Source organism: Nilaparvata lugens, chromosome 1 (genome assembly GCF_014356525.2).
Source record: "Nilaparvata lugens isolate BPH chromosome 1, ASM1435652v1, whole genome shotgun sequence".
NCBI lineage: Eukaryota > Metazoa > Arthropoda > Insecta > Hemiptera > Delphacidae > Nilaparvata > Nilaparvata lugens.
The window spans coordinates 39217804-39242791 of record NC_052504.1 but is presented as its reverse complement, the minus strand read 5'-3'; the positions used below and the strand labels follow the sequence as shown (position 1 = coordinate 39242791).

Genomic DNA, 24988 nt, shown 5'->3' with positions numbered 1-24988 from the left:
AAGCAATAGGTCTCAAAGGTCCTATTTGAGGATCCTAGCTTTCAAATACATATTTATCTATCGCTAGTACCTTCATATTTTCATTCCATTGCCTCTTCCTCCTCTTATTCCCCTGTCATTTTCCTATTCTTCAGAGATATAGAAATTGGAATTATATATTCATTGTGATCTATGATATTTTTCATACTTCTCTCCTTTCTTTTCTCTCAGGGTTTTGTTATTATTTCATACAATGCTTCAGACATATTATGAATTTGACTTTTCCCTGCCTACATAGTAAATTTTTTGGTGTCAATTATATTCATTACTAGGCTATCAACTCTTGCTTGTAATATTGTGAATCCTCCATTCCAAGGGTAAAAACATAGTGGAGCGGCGAGTCAAGAGTCAAGCGGCGAGTCATGCAACTCTTCACACGCACATAGTGGAGCGGCGAGTTGACTCCCGCGACTGGGAGGAGAAAAGAGTTTAGTCGACAAAATGCTATCAGATAGTGATGACGAGTATTTATTGGAGAACAGTGCCCTCAAAGTTTTATGTGTTAAAGGTGTTAGGAGTTGTGCTGTGCATCCATTGAACGAAAAACGTGATACTTTAGGTGAATACCATCACCTATTTCCCCAATTAAAGGAGTATCCTGATCAGTTCTTTCAATACACCAGGATGGAGTACAGTACCTTTCAGTTCATTTTAAACCATATTCAACCTCAAATGGTAACAAAATTCACTAATTTCGTCAAGCAGCCTATTGAACCTGAGGAGAAGCTGGTTATAACATTGAGGTAACTGTTTATATCATGAAAAAAAAATTAAAACCACATTTTGAAAAGACACACATTTTTTGACTCTAAATCTAAAATGTTACTGTTCTTGTGTTAAGGGTTAAAACTTTGATTCCACTGATCTAAATCTAATAAGCTGTTGTCTTGTTGGGGTGTTGGTGATGTACTATTTTGAAGAGAGTGGTCTGAAGGCACAAATGACTGATGAATGGAATAGTTACTAGTAGCTGTAGACGGTCTAGAAGAGTCGTGCGAGTATGCATATTTTAGTACTAGATTTGTAACTTCATTTCGGAAAAGTAGTTTTTCAGCTCCATTTATATTTTTCATGTGAGGCAAAAGGCTTTCAAAAAACATCATGTCGTCATTTGGCTTTTCTTCTCTTCGAGCCCGCTTTTCTTCTAAAAGTGCCATCTTCTTTTCCTCAATCTGGATCAGTTTCTTCAATTCAGGATTTTGTGCCCTTCTCTTATTAAAATTATTTTGGTGGACAAGACCTTCATTCATAGTTTTTTCATTGGCACTTGACGGACGGCACTTGACAGAAGCTGAGGTACTGACATTGCCGACATCGTTGCCGCCCTCAGTAACTTGTGATTCACTTGGATAATCTACACTTATATCGTTTGCGTTGTCTTCAAGGTTTGCCTCTTCAAAGTTTGTGTCTGTCGTCTGCTCCTCCAAATTTTCACATTTTTTCTTGATATTCCCAGATGTAGGTCTAGTCTTGAATTGTGATCTCAGAAAATCTAACATCAAAAAATATGGCCAATCAGATTTGTACAGCGATTCTGCGCCGGATCCCGATCTTTATTCTTGCATTTTTCTTACTTCCTTCCTGTAATAGTCCCTTAATGACTTCCATTTGCTTTGAGCATCTTTTACTGAAAAAATAAGTATTACATTTTGCTGATGTTACATATTAATCTATAATGAAAAAAAATATTTTGGTTCCCATCAAATCAGACAAAGCTACTGTAGACCATTTTTAAATTCCTAAAGAGTGCCCTAAATAAGACCATGTAAGTTTGATAAGACCTTTGAGGTGAGATAAACGTTTAACAGACTGAAACCTAAACAATTTAGGCAGTTTTACATCAATTCTAGGTTCTAGGTTTACACATATATTTTATTGTTGCAGATACTTGGCGACTGGATCTTCATTCAAAAGTTTATCGTTCTCATTTCGTATTGGTGCATCTACAATTAGCAAGATAGTGAAGGAACTGTCAACGTTCTTTGGAATATCTTGCAGCCTTTACATATGCCGCCTCCTTCAAAAGAATGCTTCACACAGACAAGCAAAGAATTTTGTAACTTGTGGAATTTTCCCAACTGTATGGGATGCATTGATGGAAAGCATGTCAGAATTTCTTGCCCTCCACATTCAGGCACAATGTTCTATAACTACAAAAAATTCTACTCCATTGTTTTACTGGGAATTCGTGATGCAAAATACAGATTTCTTGTAATCGATGTAGGAGGATTTGGAAAACAAAGCGATGGAGCCACTTTTGCTTCCTCTGACTTTTATTGAATGATAAAAAACAAAGAAATTGCCATTCTGGATGATGCTTGTTTGCCTGGGACTAAATTTACAACGCCATTGGTATTTCTCGCAGATGAAGCCTTCCCCTTGTCCGTAAATGTACTAACACCTTACAATGTAGAAAATCTCAATGAAGAAAAAATCGTCTTCAATAAAAGACACTCAAGGGCTCGAAATTGTATTGAGTGTACGTTTGGAATCCTGTACTCAAAATGGAGACTTTTGTCTAAAAATATTGAAACTGACCATGAAACAGTTGACATGATAATAAAAGTTATGTGTGTCCTTCAAAACACTATAATAGATAGAGAAGGATTTGAGAGGCATTTGACAGATGTGAAGACAGTTGAACCTAAGAACATTGAAGTTCCAAGAAGACAACGTCAGAGAGGACGACAATCGAGTGATGCTCTTTTTGTGCGGGACACAATCACAAGATATTTCAATGAAAATATGATCCACTTTGCAAGAGACTGAAAAGCAGTTTAGTTACATGTTTTGGCTGGTTTTGCTATTTTAAACCTTGGTATCTCATTTACAAATGACAGACATTGACAAATTTATTATTATTGTTATTATGAATTATGTTATAACTGTATCATACAAACATATATTTTATATGTTGATCAAATATGGTTGAGGTATTGAATTTGAGGTATTGGCTCAATGACTACTCCAAATGCTTCATCATCTGAGCTTAGACCTTCTCACCTATTTCCAATGTAAGTTTTTAAAATTGAGATGCTTCTCATGTTATTCAAATGGAGTTACTTCTCCTCCCTAGGGAGTTTTTCTGTTTTTTAGTACCAAGAGCAAAAAAGTGACACCTTAGTATTATGTTCGAGGAAGTAAAGTACTTTGGACAGTAGGTGGAGGAAAACCACCCCTGTTACATCTAAACCCTGCTTGATGTTCTGGTAGGAGATTACAGCTTTCCACCCACTCCAACAGCCGATGATCTATTGCTGAAGTAAACGTTTTCATTATAGTATTAATTAAAGCAATACATCTATAATTTTTAGGATCTTTTACATCTCCCTTCTTAAACAATTGAAATATCATAATTTCAGCACACTCTATAGGAGTTTTCTCTTCTCTAATAATACTGTTGAAAAGCCCCTTCAAATAATATATGCCCTTGTCTGGTAAAGCCTTATAGAATTCATTTAGAATACCATCCTCGCCCGGTGCTTTATTACTTTTAAGATTCTTAATTACTGCAATAATCTCTTCTCTACTAAAATCTACGTCCAAAAAAGGATGTCTTGCGTCTGAAAAATTAAATTCCACAAATTCTCCTTCTAATTTATATTTTTCACGGAAGTGATTGACCCATATCTCTGTCTCTATATTATTACACCTTGGTTTCCTTATCTTGAAATGTTTCACAGATAACCAAAATTCCTTACTCGACCTAACGTTAGATAATCTATCTCTCCATTCATTCTGATAAGCTACCTTCTTCTGTCGAATGAATTCTTTGTACTTTTTCTTCTCTGAAATGAAATTATTCAATATAGTTTCGTTGAAGTTGCTCCTTTTCAGCTCTCTGTATGTTTTTCTCAGCTTTCTCTTCAACTCTCTACATTCCCTATCATACCACGGCTGATTGGTGCTGTGCTTAAAACCTGTTTTCTTTATCATACCTGATTGATGGGCGCAATTCTTTATTGTTGATTTCAAAGTTTTGTCGAGTATATTGCAGTTAAATTCTAAATCAAGGGGGAGAGATTCTTCTATTAAATTACAGTACTGTATTTTCCTATCTCCTATCCATTTTAGTTTAGTTTTGAATGATTGTTCTTTCTAGCTCTATTATCCTATTTATAGTGGTTGCTTTTTCAATTTCTATCATTATCGCCATGTGATCGGATGTTAGTAATTCCTCTGTGATTGACATATCTAAGCTGATATCGGCTAGTTGTCTATTAACCCAGATGAGATCTATAGTGCTGTTACCTCTATTACTTAAGTAAGTGAATTGAGCAGGACTATCTCCCAATCATAAACTATTTCTTGCCCAACATTGATAACAATGGATGGTGATGGTTTGGTTGCTATTTCTGCAGTTGTAATCAAATTATTAATTGATGCTTCACTAGACGACTGATTAGCAACTTGACCACTCGATTAATTCACTGTCTGACCTTGCTTTGAGAGTTAGTTTATCAAATGACTCTCTCTAAGGATAATGATTCCGATAAAATCTACTGAACTGCTGATTATCATGAAAATGTTTCTTAGAAAAAGTATCATTATTTTAGTTTTAATGGAAAATTCTATCTTCTGCTTCATACTCATCCCTAGAAGTTCAATCAATTTTCAACTTTACTTCCTTTATTTCTCCTATTAGGATCATACTGATCCATTACAGCAAACTCATCCAATATTGTTATGAATTCATCAACACAAGTGATATTCCTAACAGCCGCAGTTGCAATAATCATTTGATCATAGTGATTTTTAATAAATCATAGATTATATCAGCTTCAATAGACTGAATAAAATTTTTAACAACATTGAACTTACTAATGAATTACTCACTGGGACTTATATGACTGCCTATTCTGTATTCACCAAACTAAGTATGACCTAGCTCCTTTCTGAATGTCTTTAGACCAAAATTTACGAATGAACTTACTCTTGAAAGTTTTAAAATCATCTATGTGATACAGAAACAGATATAGAAATCTAAAGATTTTCTATATCTACAGATATAGAAATTATTTTAAAAAATAACTTGTAATTTCTCCCATCACTTGACATTATTTCTTTGAATAATTATAATTTTCCAATCCTATAATGAACATCATTGGATTTCTCTTGTCAATATTCATTTGTATGTCATATCTGTCATAAAAAACGTTTGTTATCACTGAAATTATTCTTAGAAATAATTTTACTTTCTTCCTCATTATCTATCTTATTCTGTATCTCGGTCTGAATTTCAATTGTAACCCTTCACTACATGAATTTTCAAATTTTCACAAAATGGTTTTTTGTAAAGATATTGTCATAAAATGTTATAGAAAAATGATTTAAACAATTTTCGAGGGAGGACAATTTGGTAAAAACTAGCTGATTCATATTTAAATGAATCACCATGCATCATAGAGACATGAAGTTGATAGTGGCGTTTTTCTTTCATTGCATGGTGATTCGAATATGAATCAGTTTATTGTAAGTCGGATAAATTATACACAGATAACAATTAGAACATAAAGATGGATTCATCTATAAACTTAATTAAGCACATTTCAGTGAATAAATTCACACAAATAAAGGCCTATTCCTTTATGGCGAATGATAATCTGCAAAACAATCGTTTTTTTTTTATTTGAGCATAGTGAAACTTCACATTTCTCACAAAACGTGAATGTTTGTTTTTACCATTTGGGATGCTTGTATCTAACCCTGTTCGGTAGAAATTTTCGCATATGTCCAAAAAGTTTAGGCACTGGCTGCTTTGGGCCTCGCTTTTTCTTACTTATCAGCTGTACTAAGCATTCCTGACTGGGACATCCACGCTTGGGGTTTTCTGATAAGTCACCTGACTTGTACAGACCAACTTGATCTCTGAAATTAGTGAAGGTAATTGATTTCCCATGTACTCTGCGGAATAAAAGCCAAGCATTGATCGTTGATATGATAATAAGATAGAATAAAATTAAATGATAGAATATGCAGAATTACTTTTTTGACCTCATTGTTATCCTATTAATGCCCATAATCATGTCCATTAGGTCAACACCCTTCATGAATCTATTATATTCTTCGACTATTGACGGCTTTTCTATTTCAATTTCCTTCTTATTTTTTCGATCAAATCGCGTTACCGTGTATTTTGGATTTTTCCCAACATAAGTGGATGATAACGCAACAAGTTTATTATCAAACCATCCTACAACTGACACATCAGTTCCATCAACATTGAAAAAATGTTCTATAGAAGTGCACGGCCCAGATTTGTTCAACTATTTCTCATATGATAAATTCAAATTGGGGAATCTATTTTTACAAATTGTTCCTACCCACAATTCACCTTTTCGATGTAGATGAACTAATAACCCCACAGTTGTGAAATCGTTGTCACAAAATAATTTATGATTTTTGTCGTGAGGTATAATAAGGGATCATCGTTTCACAATATTGGCACAAGCACAATATTTGGCTCAATTATGATACTATTTTCTTGTCCTGTATAAATTTCAAACTGCTAGGCATAGCCTGATACACTGCATAATACTGTAACATTATTGAATTTAAAGCACGACATTTTATTAATGTTCTGTTTATTATGCAATAAAGAAGACAATTTAATACAAACTTCCTATACAAACAATACACATTATTCTGATAGCCTACCACCATTTTCTCCCCAACTCCCCAACCTCCTTTTTCCCTCTAAAAAACAGCTGTCTATCTGAATTTTTTCGTAAGGAAATGATTTAAAAAGGTACTCAGATTTATATTATTTTTATTTATATTAAAAGTAGCCCCAAAGAAAAAAGAAAATATTAGGCTGTACAGTATTTTGGAAAATGGAATATTTTTATTTCTATTTGAACACTGTTGATTTGCCTGGAAATAATTCATATTTCTACTATTTTGGAATTGTTTATTACCCTGAAAACTTCTTTTATGACTCCCATTTATATGATTTGAATTGAATTGATTGTTCTGAGAATTCTCATTTATGGGATATTGTAGTTTGTATCTTGCCAATGCTAATTTTATGATTTTTGGGAACATTTTTCTCAGGTTTTATTGATGATATAGGGATGAGCTTTTGCACATAGACTATTTGTACCTTTCACTATCAACTGAGTTCTTTTTTAAAATTCAAAACTCACATATATAGTTTGAATATTTTCCCAAAAATTTACTTTTTTTTATATGATATTTCACTGAAAAATATTTTAATATGATCAATAATGAAAATACAGACTCAAAAAACTCAGTAAGTGTATCAGGCCATCCCTGAACCTCACTGAAAATATCAGCTCTCTATTGCTTATGGATCCTGAGAAAAAGGTACCAATGTAAGGAAACAGTGAGTTTGTAGGAAAATCAAGTTGAAGTTTAGTGTAAGAAAAAAATGTGAAAATTATAATAAATGAATCACTTACATTGTTTTAGTGCATTCCTCCACCAAACAATGGGTCCTGAGGGTCATCTTCTTCATTATCAGCACGTTTCCTTTTGTTTGCACCCATTTATACATTTTATTGGCTTCAATGTTGGCTTCTTTGATGCGCTTGTTATCATGCCTCGATCATATTTTGGCCAGGATTCAGCCCAAGTTTCTCAAAAACACAGATCCTACCATGATGCCCATCATTGCAAGATAGCACTGAATCCTATACACCACACTTGATGGTTCTCAAACCAACAAAAACTTTTTTTGGGATATGGGTCCATATATGATATTGTTGAATGATTCATTGAGATTTTGTGTCAGTCCATGTAAGCACTTTTGGAGAAGTTAGAGTTCAGCTAAACTTCTGAAGATTGGCTTGATTATCTCAGCTATTGCAGTTGGAATTGCATTTTCATGAGTATATGATGTTCCTTCTTTTTGTGCCTTGTTGTACTTGCACCAGGTGCGGTCATCATTTAGACAAAGTCGGTGTGAGGGCCTATCATCACTTGATGTGCTGTGGAAATAGATTGCCCACACAGCTTTCCTAATTTCCTCAACACTCGAGAAATGATTTCTTATTGCATTTCCATAGTAGCTCTGAAGCTTATCGATATCCTCATCAGTCAATCTCCCTCTACCTGAAATTTTTTCTCCATCACTGAGTACTGAATTTTTCAAATCCTGCCGCAACTTTCTTAGCCTTCTCCCCATCCACTTACGTATGTGACCAATACACTCTAACTTTTTAACAGTTTTCATTCCATGGGGAGCAGATTCAACAACTTTTTATATCCCTCCTACTGTCTCCATCTCCCAAATTTTTGGTATATTTCACACCATACATATTCTTTGAACATTGGAAAATTGCAAGAGCACCTGCAGCCTTCATTCCTCTTCTTACTCCAGAATAATTTGCTGAAACAAACCACTCCTAAAATGTCTCTCTACTATCATCATTAACATATTTACATATTTGACAATACTTACTTAAAATTCCAACATCAATCACCTTTCCTGATGTGATAGTTGTAGCAGAAACTACACATTCAAACTTTTGAATCCTCTCTTCTGCCATGTACCATCAATAGCTACTGTCAATCCAGTACTATCTTCAACATCAACTGCTTCTTGCACAGCTTCTCTCATTGAATCAATAGCAGCTTCTTTTGTAACATTACCTAGTATATTTGTTATATTTTGGAATCTTGAAAGTGGCTTGGGAAGATTCATGACAGCACACAATGTTTCTGCTGATGCCTGTTCCCTTCCTATAGCTCTTATACCATACGCAAACCTTAGATTATTTTCTAATCCATTACATGTTCTCATGGATTTATTTGCTAGACAATTTGAGCATTTTAAAATTAATTTATATGCCAATCCTAATCTATTACACTAGTTTCCAAGAAATGTCATGATGTTCTTGCTATTATAAAATTTGCATCCAACAACTTTTGAAATCAGTTCACTGAGTACTTGAATTTCAACCACAATGTTACCTTAACTTATTACGGTTGAAGAGTTTTCTTTTTCATCATATAATGCAAGAGATTTCGGAATTTTCCTTTCAGAAGCACTACTGCTTGCAACAGAAGCATCAAGCTGCATTTCACTACCTAACCCTAACACTTCAACAGATTCCTCTGGATCAGTGACTTGCTTATTTTTCCTACCACTGATGCCTTTCCGTTTCTTGAATAACTTCTTAGATCTCGGCATTATTATGAGGAATCACAGAACTTCACAATGTTCAGAAACTTCACATAAATTGCAACTTTCAATACAAAAGTAAGGATGTTCCAATTGTTGAATATTGATATTTTTGATTCAATATCTCCAATATAATATCGATTTATTGGTTTCAATATTATGGGATATTAAAAGATTTTCATCAATATCGAAAAAATATCGGCTTTTGATATTTGTATTCCAACCAATATTATGACTTCAAACCTTTATTTCCAAAAGTTTAATGGTGACCCGTGACAGTGACTACTTACTGTGCTAGGTGATTTTGTTATTTATAAATATTAATTTTAAACTAATTCTGATAAGATACAACTACAATGGCACCTTCAGTAAGTAAAGTCTGGAATTATTTCCGGAAAAAATAAATATTCAAAAACTGCTCTTGTAAACAGTGCCTAAAATATATTTAATACAGTGGTAACACTACCAACTTGTCTTCTCATCTCGAGAAGAACCATCCTTAAATATTTTTTAAATAATCCTGGACTCAAAGATCAATTGATTTTATTTTATATAATCAAGTTATAACCATGTTGTGATTTGTTAAATACTGATGATTATGTTATTTTTCTGCAAGTTGTTCAGGAACACTGGTTAGTATGGTCAAGTTAGTTCATATTTTTAAAATTGTAATTCTCTATGCTTTTGTAAAGAGGAATAAAATTTAATTATTCCATTATTATTATACAGCTCATTATTTGATATTGGTGATATCAATATTTTGTTGCGATAATATCACTTTCAATATCACTGATATCAATATTCTGTTTTGATAATATCTATCAAATATTCACAATATTGGAACAACCTTATACACAAGATTGTTTACTACACGTTTTGCAACTGATTGTTTTGTTTAATGCTTCCACTGTTTGTAGTCATATAGTCGTGAAGTCCATTAAAATGATCAATATCCAATCATTGGTATTTATGTAATTGATATGGCAGTGATTTTTATAAAATTATAGGGTACCCGTGCTTCGCTACGGGAATTAAATGATCAGATTATCTTAGTAAAATATTTATAACCTGAATTCTACCAAAGCCGTTTTAATCGTTTTTGAGATCCATCATAAAAACATAAATTGCTTGCTGAATATAACTTGAATAATAAATTAATATAGTCTCGTCAATTTCATAGAATTTTGTATCCGAGAAGGTGCTCTCCCTCGATGAAAATGTTATTATATATAGGATCGTTTCAAGTTTCATTCAAATACATTTCTATAATACTTAGTTACCCAAAAATCGTTCACAGTAAATGTGATGATTAGTTGCGTTGCTATCACCTCAGTTTGAACAACACATTCAGCTCTGTTGAAATATAAATTCAACTGCGTATTTTAAAAAGCAATCAAAAGTTAGCGATGCCTTATGGTGTCACCCAGTTGCTCTTATGCACTCATCTTGACATCGGGGAATATTTTTATTGAATCATGCAATGTTTTCAAATTTTATTGCCAAATGTTATAACCACAGCTGTTAATTTTCTCTCTTCCTCTCTTTAGTTTTCAACAAACGATGAAAATTTCTGTTTCAATGAGCTGCCACTTGGATGATCAATTTTTCCTCTCAAGTTATCTCAGAGATGAGACTGAGCTCAAATTTTTGTATCACGGACCTACTATTTGCTAGGAGCATCTTATGATCTGCCCTCTATCGGTAATAAATAAAGAAATTAGGCCACTGCTTGGCATGAAAATTATTGAGTCTAATCATTTGAATTATTAATTATTAATTGATGTGTTGGAAGTGCTCTGTAGAATAGTAGACTAATTGCAACGAATTTTGTTGAATATTGGGCGGGGCTTAAGAGTCGACCTCGACTTTATCCATTGGCAATTAATATTTCTCATTGACAGTTATCAAATTAGCACTGATCATGTTATTTTTGCTTTTGCTTGATGCAATTGATATAGAATTCCAAATCAAGTTTATTTGGAATTGGTTGACTCTGGTATCCATGAATCTCTTGCTTATTCTGGAATTTCTGGCATAGCCTATCGCTTAAGCTGGTTCACACCGAAGGCGCAAATGCATATATCCACTACACCTGAAAATGAATCTTTCTCTAAACGCAGAGTAGTTATTGACAAAATGTTGATAACTTAATCCTTATGGATTCTATTAGATTGAACGGAGCTTGACTAACACATATGTTCATCAAATGTTTACACTTTGTTAATAACTTTGGTGTAAACGCAGCTTTACTCTTCGTTTCACTCATTCAAAAGTGTAAAAGCAGCCAATCCACTGATTCTTTCTTTCATGGAAGTCCATTTATATATAAGAGTCCATTCATAATAATTAGTCTAACATTCAATGTGGCTGATTTCTCATGCCCTAAACTTTACTATAATAAATATTAAAGTGGGAATTTTCAAGTGGAGATTTCAATAACATTTGAATAATTCTGAATAGAGTTTATTCAATCATTTTGATTATTGACTAGTATACCATTATATGATTTCTTTCTTTAATCTTAGCTTGAAACCAAAAGCTTAGGGATGAAAATTTGAATGCAAATTAACATGTAACTTGATTTAATTCCTATCTAAATTGAGAACTTTAGTATTTACTTGTGATTCATTGATATAAATATCAATAGGTTTGTCTTGTGTCATGTAATGACATCAATATCGGAGACCGAGCTTAGCTCTGTAGTACAAAAGCATAAATATTTATCACGAAAGAAGAAATTATAATATCATTCATAGTTCATACAGAAATGTTCTATCTAATCACAGTAAATTGAGATTAATTCCCAGAGGAATGCAAAAATTCCCCTCATGAAGGCCCAGTTGCACAAAAGCTGGTTGAATTTTAATCCTGATTAATTTCACGTGAACCAAATCAGAGAAGACCATTTCAAAAAGATGGATCTACTGGAAATTTTTCAGGATTGGAAATAATCCGGCTTTTTTTGCAACCGGCACTAAGTTCCTGATTGAATGATTACAAAAGTTCAACTCGCCCACTCACTTCCATCAACAAGAGACGACGAAATAATTATTATCAGCTGTTTTTACAAGGATGAATAATAATTATCCTTTCAATGTCCTTCAGCAAGTTTTCCCAGAGATGAGACCTAGTGCAATCGACTTTTACTTTCCTTGCCCTATTACCATAGGTAAGGAAAGTATTGCTTTCCGAAAAAAATATTAAGGTACCCCAATTTCTACATTTCTATACGTTTCATGGTCACCTGAGTCCAAAAAGTGGTTTTTGGGTATTGGTCTGTATGTGTGTGTGTGTGTGTGTGTGTGTGTGTGTGTGTATGAGTGTATGTGCGTCTGTGTACACGATATCTCATCTCCCAATTAACGGAATGACTTGAAATTTGGAACTTGAGGTCCTTACACTATAAGGTTCCGACACGAACAATTTCGATCAAATCCAATTCAAGATGGCGGCTAAAATGACGAAAATGTTGTCAAAAACAGGGTTTTTCGCGATTTTCTCGAAAACGGCTCCAACGATTTTGATTAAATTCATACCTGAAATAGTCATTGATAAGCTCTCTCAACTGCCACAAGTCCCATATCTGTAAAAATTTCAGGAGCTCCGCCCCATCTTTGCAAAGTTGAATTTCAGATTCCCAATTATCAGTCTTCAGATACAATATAAACAAAAAAATTCTAGTGGAGAAGATTGAGCATAAAAATCTCTACAATTAATGTTGAGTAACATTTTCACCTAAAATTGAAATTAAGCTTGAAATTCGAGAAAATGTGATTATCCAATTGCAAACTGTTGGCAACTGTTGATTCTATTAAATCATTCACTATGAAGAGATATCAGACCTCGTATGTCTCCAGCGTTATTGTCCTGTCACCAGCTGGCTTTGTTTATAAGTAGTAGATCTTTGTTTATAAGTAGTAGACTTGTGATGCGCGTGAACACTAGCGTCAGGTGATCAATCCTAATAACGGCAAGGAAAGTTGTGTGAGTGCGCCACACCAGATTTTTTATATTATAAACCTACTATGCTTTGAATTCCGTGAGAATAGTTAGAGCCGTTTTCGAGATCTGGTGAAATACGAACTTATAAACATTTAAATATCTAAACATCCAAACATCTGAACATCTAAACATATAAACGGAAATTGCTCGTTTAATAGTATAGGATGAAAGGAAATAGGACCAGCTGATGGAATATTATGTTTTTTTTTCGATATAGTTTTTAGCTGATTTCGAAACATGAAAATATCAGGTCCAGTAGCTCAAAAGCCTGTTCAATTTCAATCATGATTAAATTCCATGAGAACTTATCAGAGCAGGGTTTTTTTTCTAATAGAAGGCTTATTTGATTGGTTCTCGTGGTATTTAGTCCGGGTTAGGAATTAACAGACAGGACAACTGGCTCTCTCAAGACCATGGCTGCATAGAAACATAGAGCAACAGAGGAAGCTGAAGAAATTAGTCGCATTTCTATCACCCCACAATAAACATCAATTCAACTACCATATTATTATGTTTGGAGAGATCGATTTTAAATTTATTTTTCTATCATCCGGTCATTTTCTGTACCTATTCTTCCAGATGTTCCATGAATACTGCAATGTTTTAAAATAAGATCGCTAAATTTGGTAACTCACAACTACAGCTATTATATTTTTTTCACTTGCTCACACTTTCTTTCTCACGTTTTCAACAGAGTATGGAAACTTTTTTTGATCAGCTGCTACTTGAGGGACCAATAATCCTTTCTGAAAGAGCTTCAGCGATTTTTCCCAGAGTTGAGGCCTCTCCCAAAATATTTTTTTTATCGCAAACGTAGTCTATTCCTGATTTAATAAAAAAATGTTAGAGGCGTTTTCTAGATCCATCAGACATACATACTACAAATCCGCAAACACACATATTTAAACAGAAATTGTTCGCTTAGTATGATTGACTTTCCTTTTATTAATGAGAGCTTATTTCACATAATAATAACAACGGGTATAGAAAGCGAAAATAATGTCAAACATTATTGAAATCGAAGCTAATAACAGCTGGCATAAAAAGCAAAAATGGCAATCATAATATTGAAATCGAATCAGTAGCTATCATCTTATCTCCATCTGATCTAATGTAAACAAATTATAGTAAGATTCACATCAATGTGTCAGCATTATTTGATTGGGGAGCATTGATGCTATTAATGAGGTATACTGACAGTTTCAAGTGAATATCAACGAACTGTTATACATATTCTTTTCATCAAAAGCTACCTTCTATTTTCTTTGGCAACACAACTAATGTTTGGGAATAATTGATTCATGGGAAAAGCGCCTTACTTCTATGGAAGATATTTTTACATTAGGAAAAGCAACAACAGCTATTTGGCCGTTTTAATAAATAACCCCTTTCTTTCGTCAAGTTAAATTCTGCCCGAATGTCCTCATTCTTTGCACACAGATTCCACAACGGACACTTCTGAAGTTTTAAAAATACCCTCCATTCATCATTCTGAATAATTGAAATTTCATCGAAATTGTTTAAGCTGTTCACGTGATCTGTCAGATATACAAAGAAAATTAGTCTTGATAGAGTAGGATCAATTGATAGAACTCCCGTCATAAAAGTTTGTTCTATGAAACATAAAAATCTGGTGTGGCGCACTCACACAAATTTCCTTGCCGTTTTGAAATTGATCAACTAACGCTAGTGTTCCCGCGCATCTAAATTAGTCTACTATTCGAAGATCTAAGCCAGCTGGTGACAGGACAATAACGCTGCAGACACATGAAGTCTGCTATTTGTTCATAGTGAATCTATATATATAAAAGCGAAATGGCACTCACTCACTGACTGACTCACTCACTCACTCACTCACTTACTCACTCGCAGAACTAAAAATCTACCGGACCAAAAACGTTCAAATTTGGTAGTTATGTTCAATTGGCCCTTTAGAGACTCACTAAGAAATCTTTTGGCAATATTTTAACTCTAAGGGTGGTTTTTAAGGGTTTAAAGTTCGTCTTTTAGCATGTATATTCTTCTTCTCCCAATCTCTCAATTATAATTGAAATTTCCATATCATATATCATAATGTTACTATAGAACAATAATCTAGATAGAGTACCTCTTCGAAACAGTTGTTAACTGGCAACTAAATTAATAATTTTGTCAGGTTGGCATTAAGTTGAGTTGACTTTGTAAGGTTGGCACCAAGTTGAAGATTAAAATGCATTTATCGCGGAAAAATTGATTGGGCACTGCTACTTCAATCCTGGGAATATTATATTACTAGCCGTCAGGCTCGCTTCGCTCGCCATATCCGTTCAGCCAGACGTTTAATCTGGACCCTACTGGATTGCCCTAACATATGATAAAAATGCTCAAATGAAAAATGCAGGCGAGCGAAGCGAGCCTGCTGATCTCATTCTTGGACGATCCAGTCGGGGGTCCAGGGGGCGGAGCCCTCTAGCTAGACGGATATGGCGAGCGAAGCGAGCCTGACGGCTAGTGATTTAATAGAATCAACACTTGTCAACAGTTTGCAAATTGAATAATCTTATTTTCTCGAACTTCGAGCTTATTTCCACTTTTAGGTGAAAATGTTACTGGACATTAATTGTAGAGATTTTCATGCCCAATCTTTTCCACTTGGAATTTTTTGTTTAAATTGTATCTGAAGCCTGATAATTGGGAAACTAAAATCAAACTTTGCATAGCTGGGGCGAAGCTCCTGAGATTTTTTTTTACAGATATGGGACTAGTTGCAGTTGATAGAGCTTATAAATGACTTTTATATGAATAAATTTGATCAAAATCGTTGGAGCCGTTTTCGAGAAAATCATGAAAAACCCTGTTTTTGACAACATTTTCGCCATTTTGCCGCCATCTTGGATTGCATTTGATCGAAATTGTTCGTGTCGGATCCTTATAGGGGAAGGACCTTAAGTTCCAAATTTCAAGTCATTCTGTTGAATGGGAGATGAGATATTGTGTACACAGACGCACATACACTCATTCATACACACACACACACACACACACACACACACACACACACACACACACACACACACACACACACACACACACAGACCAATACCCAAAAACCACTTTTTCGGACTCAGGGGACCTTGAAACGTATAGAAATTTAGAAATTGGGGTACCTTAATTTTTTTTGGAAATTTTAAAATTTTAAATTTTTTTAATTTAAAAATTATCTATACTCCCAGGAATAGAAATAAAAATATTTCTTCATATATTATATACTAATACCTATAAATCTGATTACCCTTTTTTAAATTATTCAACACGACATGTTTTGGCTATAAATAATGTCATTATCAAGTGATTGGAAAATAAATAATAATATAATATTCTCAGGAATAACTCTGATTGAAGTAGCAGTGCCCAATCAATTTTTCCGCGATAAATGCATTTTAATCTTAAACTTGGTGCCAACCTAACAAAGTTAACTCAACTTAATGCCAATCTGACAAAATTATTAATTTGGTTTCCAGTTAACAACTGTTTTGAAGAGGTACTCTCTCTAGATTATAGGTGTATATTAACATATGGTATGGACATTTCAATTATAATTGAGAGATTGGAATAAGAAGAATATACATGCTAAAAGACGAGCTTTAAGCCCTTAAAAACCACCCTTAGAGTTGAAATATCGCCAAAAGATTTCTTAGTGAGCACCTAGGACTTATAAGGAAGCTATATTTCATGTTTTGTTGCAATCCGTCCAGTAGTTTTCCAGAAATCGTGATCAGTGAGTCAGTGAGATAAGAATTTTATAAGTATAGAGGATAGTAACAAAAATTTACCAAAGACATATTTTTAATGAGCAGTGAACACAAAATGACTAGAACTAGCAAATTTATTTGGTTGGAGCTGTTATCAGAAATAGCTATTTATGTATTAAGAGCATAATGCGCGACTTTATCGCTCGCGCAAAACAGTTATCACGTGACACGAAGCGGAGCATGATAATTTTGCAAGAGCGATAAAGAAGCATTACGCGCAAATTACATACAAAATTTTTTCTACAACTGCCCAAACCTGTTAAATCTATTGGCGGAGTTACAATTACTTACTTTTTAGGTTAAGATCTGACTTTTTGGCGAGCTGCTTACAATCAGCTGATTAGGGAGCGTAAAGAAACTCTTCTGCGCATGTGCGAATGATTTGGGAGCGTAAAGTAAATCTACTGTGCATGCGCGGATGGTTAGCGAGCAAAAAAGTAGATTCTCCTCAGAAATAAGCTGTTTTATGAGGAGAATTGAGTGTGTAAATTCTTTCTTTACGCGCAGTTGTAGAAAAAAATATTTTCTCATTGGTAATAATTTTTTCTCTCTGTAATGTTGGTACTTTCATGTACAGAAATATGTTGAGAATCTGAAAACAGCAAAATTTGAAAATATATTCTTTTATGAAAATTGGCAAGATACACAATTCAAGGTGCCCTTATTTAGATACCACCATTCTTTTTGAGAAGTGTAGGATACAAAATTATTTTTAAGAATCCCTTCAATTCTTCCAAAGTTTATTCATTTATTTGAGAAAACATGGAAACTTATAGGATTTCTCCCAAAAATTGTTTCCATGACAACATATTACAATGATTCATTATACAAAGTAAGAGTATAAAAAAATTAAGAATATTAAAAATAAAATTGAATTCCAGTAAAAATTGAATGCCACTGTAGACCTACACTACACCACAACAGATGCAATGAGTGGTGAGTTCATAATTATGAAAAAATATATCTATATATAAAATACTAAAAATATATAGAATACAAATTACATTACTAAAAGTTGCAAGACAGCAATAAATACAAATAAAGAAAAACTATACAAAGTGATTCTTAATTATGGTAAAATAATTTAATACGTGATAGTAGAGGTAAAAATAAGAAGAAAAGTTCTTATAAACATATATCCATAAATGCTTCATTAGCGAGCTATACAGGGTGAAAGATTTCGCCCGGAATTCAGTTCCTCTGGTGAAATACACCGATGCTGAATTGTTTGGGGACTAGTTCTTGGAAAACTTATGCTGGATTCATATGGAAAAATATCTGAAAAATTGAATAAAACTAGTCTGGAAGCTGTAGTGTGAGTAGTTTTTGAGAAAAAAGTTGAAATATGCAAAAAATCTAAGTAGAAAAACACAGACTTCTACGTTTGATGCCTAATAACTTTCTTTAATGACCAGTAAACAGATAATTTTTCGCAATAAAAATTGTAGAGAATTCAATTCTGAAAAGAATCATTTAAAATGTGTAAACTAAATTTGAATAAAATGTATTATTATGTAGTACATTACACCACAAAAATTTACTGTTTTATGAGGAGAGAACTAATAACTCATAGGTTGTAGCTGATTGCAAATAAAATATTATGTTTTTATGAAAAGTTTGATTCTTATATGAAAGTAACATATCTAAATGACATTTAACTTATACCAAAAGACTAAAGATGATGCTCAAAGTGACCTCCGTTGTTCTGAATGCATAATGTTCAGACGTCTTCTCATCGATTGTTGGACCCGTTCAAATATTCCAGGAGTCTGCTTTATCATTTCTATTCTGTTCAAAATCCTTAATCGGAGTTCTTCAATGGTATCAATCGGAGTATTGTATTCCAACGTTTTCAAGTGTCCCCAAAGATAAAAATCCAAAGGATTTAAGTCTAGTGACCTAGCTGGCCATGGTACTGGCCCACCTCGGCCTATCCATTGATTTGGAAAGCTGTGATTCAGGTGTTCATGAACAGCAACACTGAAATGTGCTGGAGCTCCATCATGCATAAACCAAATGTTTTGGCACAACTGAAGAGGTACATCCTCAAGTAAGATAAATAGCTCCTCTCTCAAAAAGTTTAAGTAGATTATGCCATTAAGCCTGGGAGGAAGCTTGAACAGAAGTAGATGATCTCCTATGATTCCTGCCCAAATGTTTACTGAAAACTGATGTTGTGGACGATTAGGATTGGGTTCTCCAGGGGAAGACTTTTTTGGTACAACCCATAATGGATTACAAAATGGAGAGATAGACTTTTTTATAATGCCCTGTTCTAGCATATCCTTAATGTGTTCTCTAATGATTTTTTTCATTGCATGTGGATACCTTCTGGATTTTATAAATATTGGTTTTGATGACTTTAATTGAATTGAGTGCTGAACTCTCCCTGTTGTTGTCAGACTCTCTCCTTCATTATATAAAGTGTCCTTATACTTTTCCAGCATATAGAATGCTAATTTTTCTTTTTCCTTGTCTATAAATTGTTCATTACAATTTCCTCTCACAATGGAACCCATTAGTAAATGTTTTTCTTTAGCAATTGAATTTTTCGATTTATAATTTCTATCCCCCAACTTGATTATCCATTGACCATTTATATTGATAGGAGCAGCTCCAAGATCTCTCATCATATCACAACCAATTATCACATCATACTTGTTGTTCATTATTTCTGTTGATACATGAACTCTCATAATTTTTTTAAAACCAATCAATCCAAACAGATTTAAATCTACTTCCCCTTTTAAAGCTTTTCTTCCTGTCAAAGTTAACATTTCACAAGAACACCCTTCTATTTTCAAACTATGATCAATTTTTATTAATGCTCCTTTCGAAATTATTGTACTGTCCGATCCTGTATCATACAAGCAATAAACATCCCAACTCTTCACATAAAATATAGGTAGCTCTCCTTTTTTGCAATCCACTTTTTGTTCCTTGCTACCTATATTCCTCATCCGAAATCCTCAATCTTTATTCCTACCTTTCTTTGTCGATAATTTGGTTGATTTATTTTCCTTCAATTCAGGCCAGTCTTTTTCATTTTTCTCTCGATATTGACTTTCATAACGATAACAGCTATTTTCACTATCTGAGGAGTGAGTTAAACTCTCTCTATCAGAACTACCTTCAGCGATTTTTCCCAGAGTTGAGGCCTCTCCCAAAATATTTTTTTTATCGCAAACGTAGTCTATTCCTGATTTAATAAAAAAATGTTAGAGGCGTTTTCTAGATCCATCAGACATACATACTACAAATCCGCAAACACACATATTTAAACAGAAATTGTTCGCTTAGTATGATTGACTTTCCTTTTATTAATGAGAGCTTATTTCACATAATAATAACAACGGGTATAGAAAGCGAAAATAATGTCAAACATTATTGAAATCGAAGCTAATAACAGCTGGCATAAAAAGCAAAAATGGCAATCATAATATTGAAATCGAATCAGTAGCTATCATCTTATCTCCATCTGATCTAATGTAAACAAATTATAGTAAGATTCACATCAATGTGTCAGCATTATTTGATTGGGGAGCATTGATGCTATTAATGAGGTATACTGACAGTTTCAAGTGAATATCAACGAACTGTTATACATATTCTTTTCATCAAAAGCTACCTTCTATTTTCTTTGGCAACACAACTAATGTTTGGGAATAATTGATTCATGGGAAAAGCGCCTTACTTCTATGGAAGATATTTTTACATTAGGAAAAGCAACAACAGCTATTTGGCCGTTTTAATAAATAACCCCTTTCTTTCGTCAAGTTAAATTCTGCCCGAATGTCCTCATTCTTTGCACACAGATTCCACAACGGACACTTCTGAAGTTTTAAAAATACCCTCCATTCATCATTCTGAATAATTGAAATTTCATCGAAATTGTTTAAGCTGTTCACGTGATCTGTCAGATATACAAAGAAAATTAGTCTTGATAGAGTAGGATCAATTGATAGAACTCCCGTCATAAAAGTTTGTTCTATGAAACATAAAAATCTGGTGTGGCGCACTCACACAAATTTCCTTGCCGTTTTGAAATTGATCAACTAACGCTAGTGTTCCCGCGCATCTAAATTAGTCTACTATTCGAAGATCTAAGCCAGCTGGTGACAGGACAATAACGCTGCAGACACATGAAGTCTGCTATTTGTTCATAGTGAATCTATATATATAAAAGCGAAATGGCACTCACTCACTGACTGACTGACTGACTCACTCACTCACTCACTCACTCACTTACTCACTCGCAGAACTAAAAATCTACCGGACCAAAAACGTTCAAATTTGGTAGTTATGTTCAATTGGCCCTTTAGAGACGCACTAAGAAATCTTTTGGCAATATTTTAACTCTAAGGGTGGTTTTTAAGGGTTTAAAGTTCGTCTTCTAGCATGTATATTCTTCTTCTCCCAATCTCTTAATTATAATTGAAATTTCCATATCATATATCATATGTTACTATAGAACAATAATCTAGATAGAGTACCTCTTCGAAACAGTTGTTAACTGGCAACTAAATTTATAATTTTGTCAGGTTGGCATTAAGTTGAGTTGACTTTGTTAGGTTGGCACCAAGTTGAAGATTAAAATGCATTTATCGCGGAAAAATTGATTGGGCACTGCTACTTCAATCCTGGGAATATTATATTACTAGCCGTCAGGCTCGCTTCGCTCGCCATATCCGTTCAGCCAGACGTTTAATCTGGACCCTACTGGATTGTCCTAACATATGATAAAAATGCTCAAATGAAAAATGCAGGCGAGCGAAGCGAGCCTGCTGATCTCATTCTTGGACGATCCAGTCGGGGGTCCAGGGGGCGGAGCCCTCTAGCTAGACGGATATGGCGAGCGAAGCGAGCCTGACGGCTAGTGATTTAATAGAATCAACACTTGCCAACAGTTTGCAAATTGAATAATCTTATTTTCTCGAACTTCGAGCTTATTTCCACTTTTAGGTGAAAATGTTACTGGACATTAATTGTAGAGATTTTCATGCCCAATCTTTTCCACTTGGAATTTTTTGTTTAAATTGTATCTGAAGCCTGATAATTGGGAAACTAAAATCAAACTTTGCATAGCTGGGGCGAAGCTCCTGAGATTTTTTTACAGATATGGGACTAGTTGCAGTTGATAGAGCTTATAAATGACTTTTATATGAATAAATTTGATCAAAATCGTTGGAGCCGTTTTCGAGAAAATCATGAAAAACCCTGTTTTTGACAACATTTTCGCCATTTTGCCGCCATCTTGGATTGCATTTGATCGAAATTGTTCGTGTCGGATCCTTATAGGGGAAGGACCTTAAGTTCCAAATTTCAAGTCATTCTGTTAAATGGGAGATGAGATATTGTGTACACAGACGCACATACACTCATTCATACACACACACACACACACACACACACACACACACACACACACACACACACACACACAGACCAATACCCAAAAACCACTTTTTCGGACTCAGGGGACCTTGAAACGTATAGAAATTTAGAAATTGGGGTACCTTAATTTTTTTCGGAAATTTTAAAATTTTAAATTTTTTTAATTTAAAAATTATCTATACTCCCAGGAATAGAAATAAAAATATTTCTTCATATATTATATACTAATACCTATAAATCTGATTACCCTTTTTTAAATTATTCAACACGACATGTTTTGGCTATAAATAATGTCATTATCAAGTGATTGGAAAATAAATAATAATATAATATTCTCAGGAATAACTCTGATTGAAGTAGCAGTGCCCAATCAATTTTTCCGCGATAAATGCATTTTAATCTTAAACTTGGTGCCAACCTAACAAAGTTAACTCAACTTAATGCCAATCTGACAAAATTATTAATTTGGTTTCCAGTTAACAACTGTTTTGAAGAGGTACTCTCTCTAGATTATAGGTGTATATTAACATATGGTATGGACATTTCAATTATAATTGAGAGATTGGAATAAGAAGAATATACATGCTAAAAGACGAGCTTTAAGCCCTTAAAAACCACCCTTAGAGTTGAAATATCGCCAAAAGATTTCTTAGTGAGCACCTAGGACTTATAAGGAAGCTATATTTCATGTTTTGTTGCAATCCGTCCAGTAGTTTTCCAGAAATCGTGATCAGTGAGTCAGTGAGATAAGAATTTTATAAGTATAGAGGATAGTAACAAAAATTACCAAAGACATATTTTTAATGAGCAGTGAACACAAAATGACTAGAACTAGCAAATTTATTTGGTTGGAGCTGTTATCAGAAATAGCTATTTATGTATTAAGAGCATAATGCGCGACTTTATCGCTCGCGCAAAACAGTTATCACGTGACACGAAGCGGAGCATGATAATTTTGCAAGAGCGATAAAGAAGCATTACGCGCAAATTACATACAAAATTTTTTCTACAACTGTCCAAACCTGTTAAATCTATTGGCGGAGTTACAATTACTTACTTTTTAGGTTAAGATCTGACTTTTTGGCGAGCTGCTTACAATCAGCTGATTAGGGAGCATAAAGAAACTCTTCTGCGCATGTGCGAATGATTTGGGAGCGTAAAGTAAATCTACTGTGCATGCGCGGATGGTTAGCGAGCAAAAAAGTAGATTCTCCTCAGAAATAAGCTGTTTTATGAGGAGAATTGAGTGTGTAAATTCTTTCTTCACGCGCAGTTGTAGAAAAAAATATTTTCTCATTGGTAATAATTTTTTCTCTCTGTAATGTTGGTACTTTCATGTACAGAAATATGTTGAGAATCTGAAAACAGCAAAATTTGAAAATATATTCTTTTATGAAAATTGGCAAGATACACAATTCAAGGTGCCCTTATTTAGATACCACCATTCTTTTTGAGAAGTGTAGGATACAAAATTATTTTTAAGAATCCCTTCAATTCTTCCAAAGTTTATTCATTTATTTGAGAAAACATGGAAACTTATAGGATTTCTCCCAAAAATTGTTTCCATGACAACATATTACAATGATTCATTATACAAAGTAAGAGTATAAAAAAATTAAGAATATTAAAAATAAAATTGAATTCCACTAAAAATTGAATGCCACTGTAGACCTACACTACACCACAACAGATGCAATGAGTGGTGAGTTCATAATTATGAAAAAATATATCTATATATAAAATACTAAAAATATATAGAATACAAATTACATTACTAAAAGTTGCAAGACAGCAATAAATACAAATAAAGAAAAACTATACAAAGTGATTCTTAATTATGGTAAAATAATTTAATACGTGATAGTAGAGGTAAAAATAAGAAAAAAAGTTCTTATAAACATATATCCATAAATGCTTCATTAGCGAGCTATACAGGGTGAAAGATTTCGCCCGGAATTCAGTTCCTCTGGTGAAATACACCGATGCTGAATTGTTTGGGGACTAGTTCTTGGAAAACTTATGCTGGATTCATATGGAAAAATATCTGAAAAATTGAATAAAACTAGTCTGGAAGCTGTAGTGTGAGTAGTTTTTGAGAAAAAAGTTGAAATATGCAAAAAATCTAAGTAGAAAAACACAGACTTCTACGTTTGATGCCTAATAACTTTCTTTAATGACCAGTAAACAGATAATTTTTCGCAATAAAAATTGTAGAGAATTCAATTCTGAAAAGAATCATTTAAAATGTGTAAACTAAATTTGAATAAAATGTATTATTATGTAGTACATTACACCACAAAAATTTACTGTTTTATGAGGAGAGAACTAATAACTCATAGGTTGTAGCTGATTGCAAATAAAATATTATGTTTTTATGAAAAGTTTGATTCTTATATGAAAGTAACATATCTAAATGACATTTAACTTATACCAAAAGACTAAAGATGATGCTCAAAGTGACCTCCGTTGTTCTGAATGCATAATGTTCAGACGTCTTCTCATCGATTGTTGGACCCGTTCAAATATTCCAGGAGTCTGCTTTATCATTTCTATTCTGTTCAAAATCCTTAATCGTAGTTCTTCAATGGTATCAATCGGAGTATTGTATTCCAACGTT

At 33.6% G+C, this 24988-nt stretch overlaps 1 protein-coding gene across 1 annotated transcript in view; it reads left to right on the top strand.

The window, feature by feature from the left end:
- The first annotated feature begins 418 nt into the window (after positions 1 to 418).
- The window catches only part of LOC111064625, a 101616-nt gene continuing 77046 nt past the window's right edge, over positions 419 to 24988 (top strand). The window contains exon 1 of the mRNA XM_039433292.1: positions 419 to 782. Within this exon, the coding sequence (XP_039289226.1) occupies positions 481 to 782 (302 nt within the window). The 5' untranslated portion in view covers positions 419 to 480. The remainder of the gene's footprint in view (positions 783 to 24988) is intronic.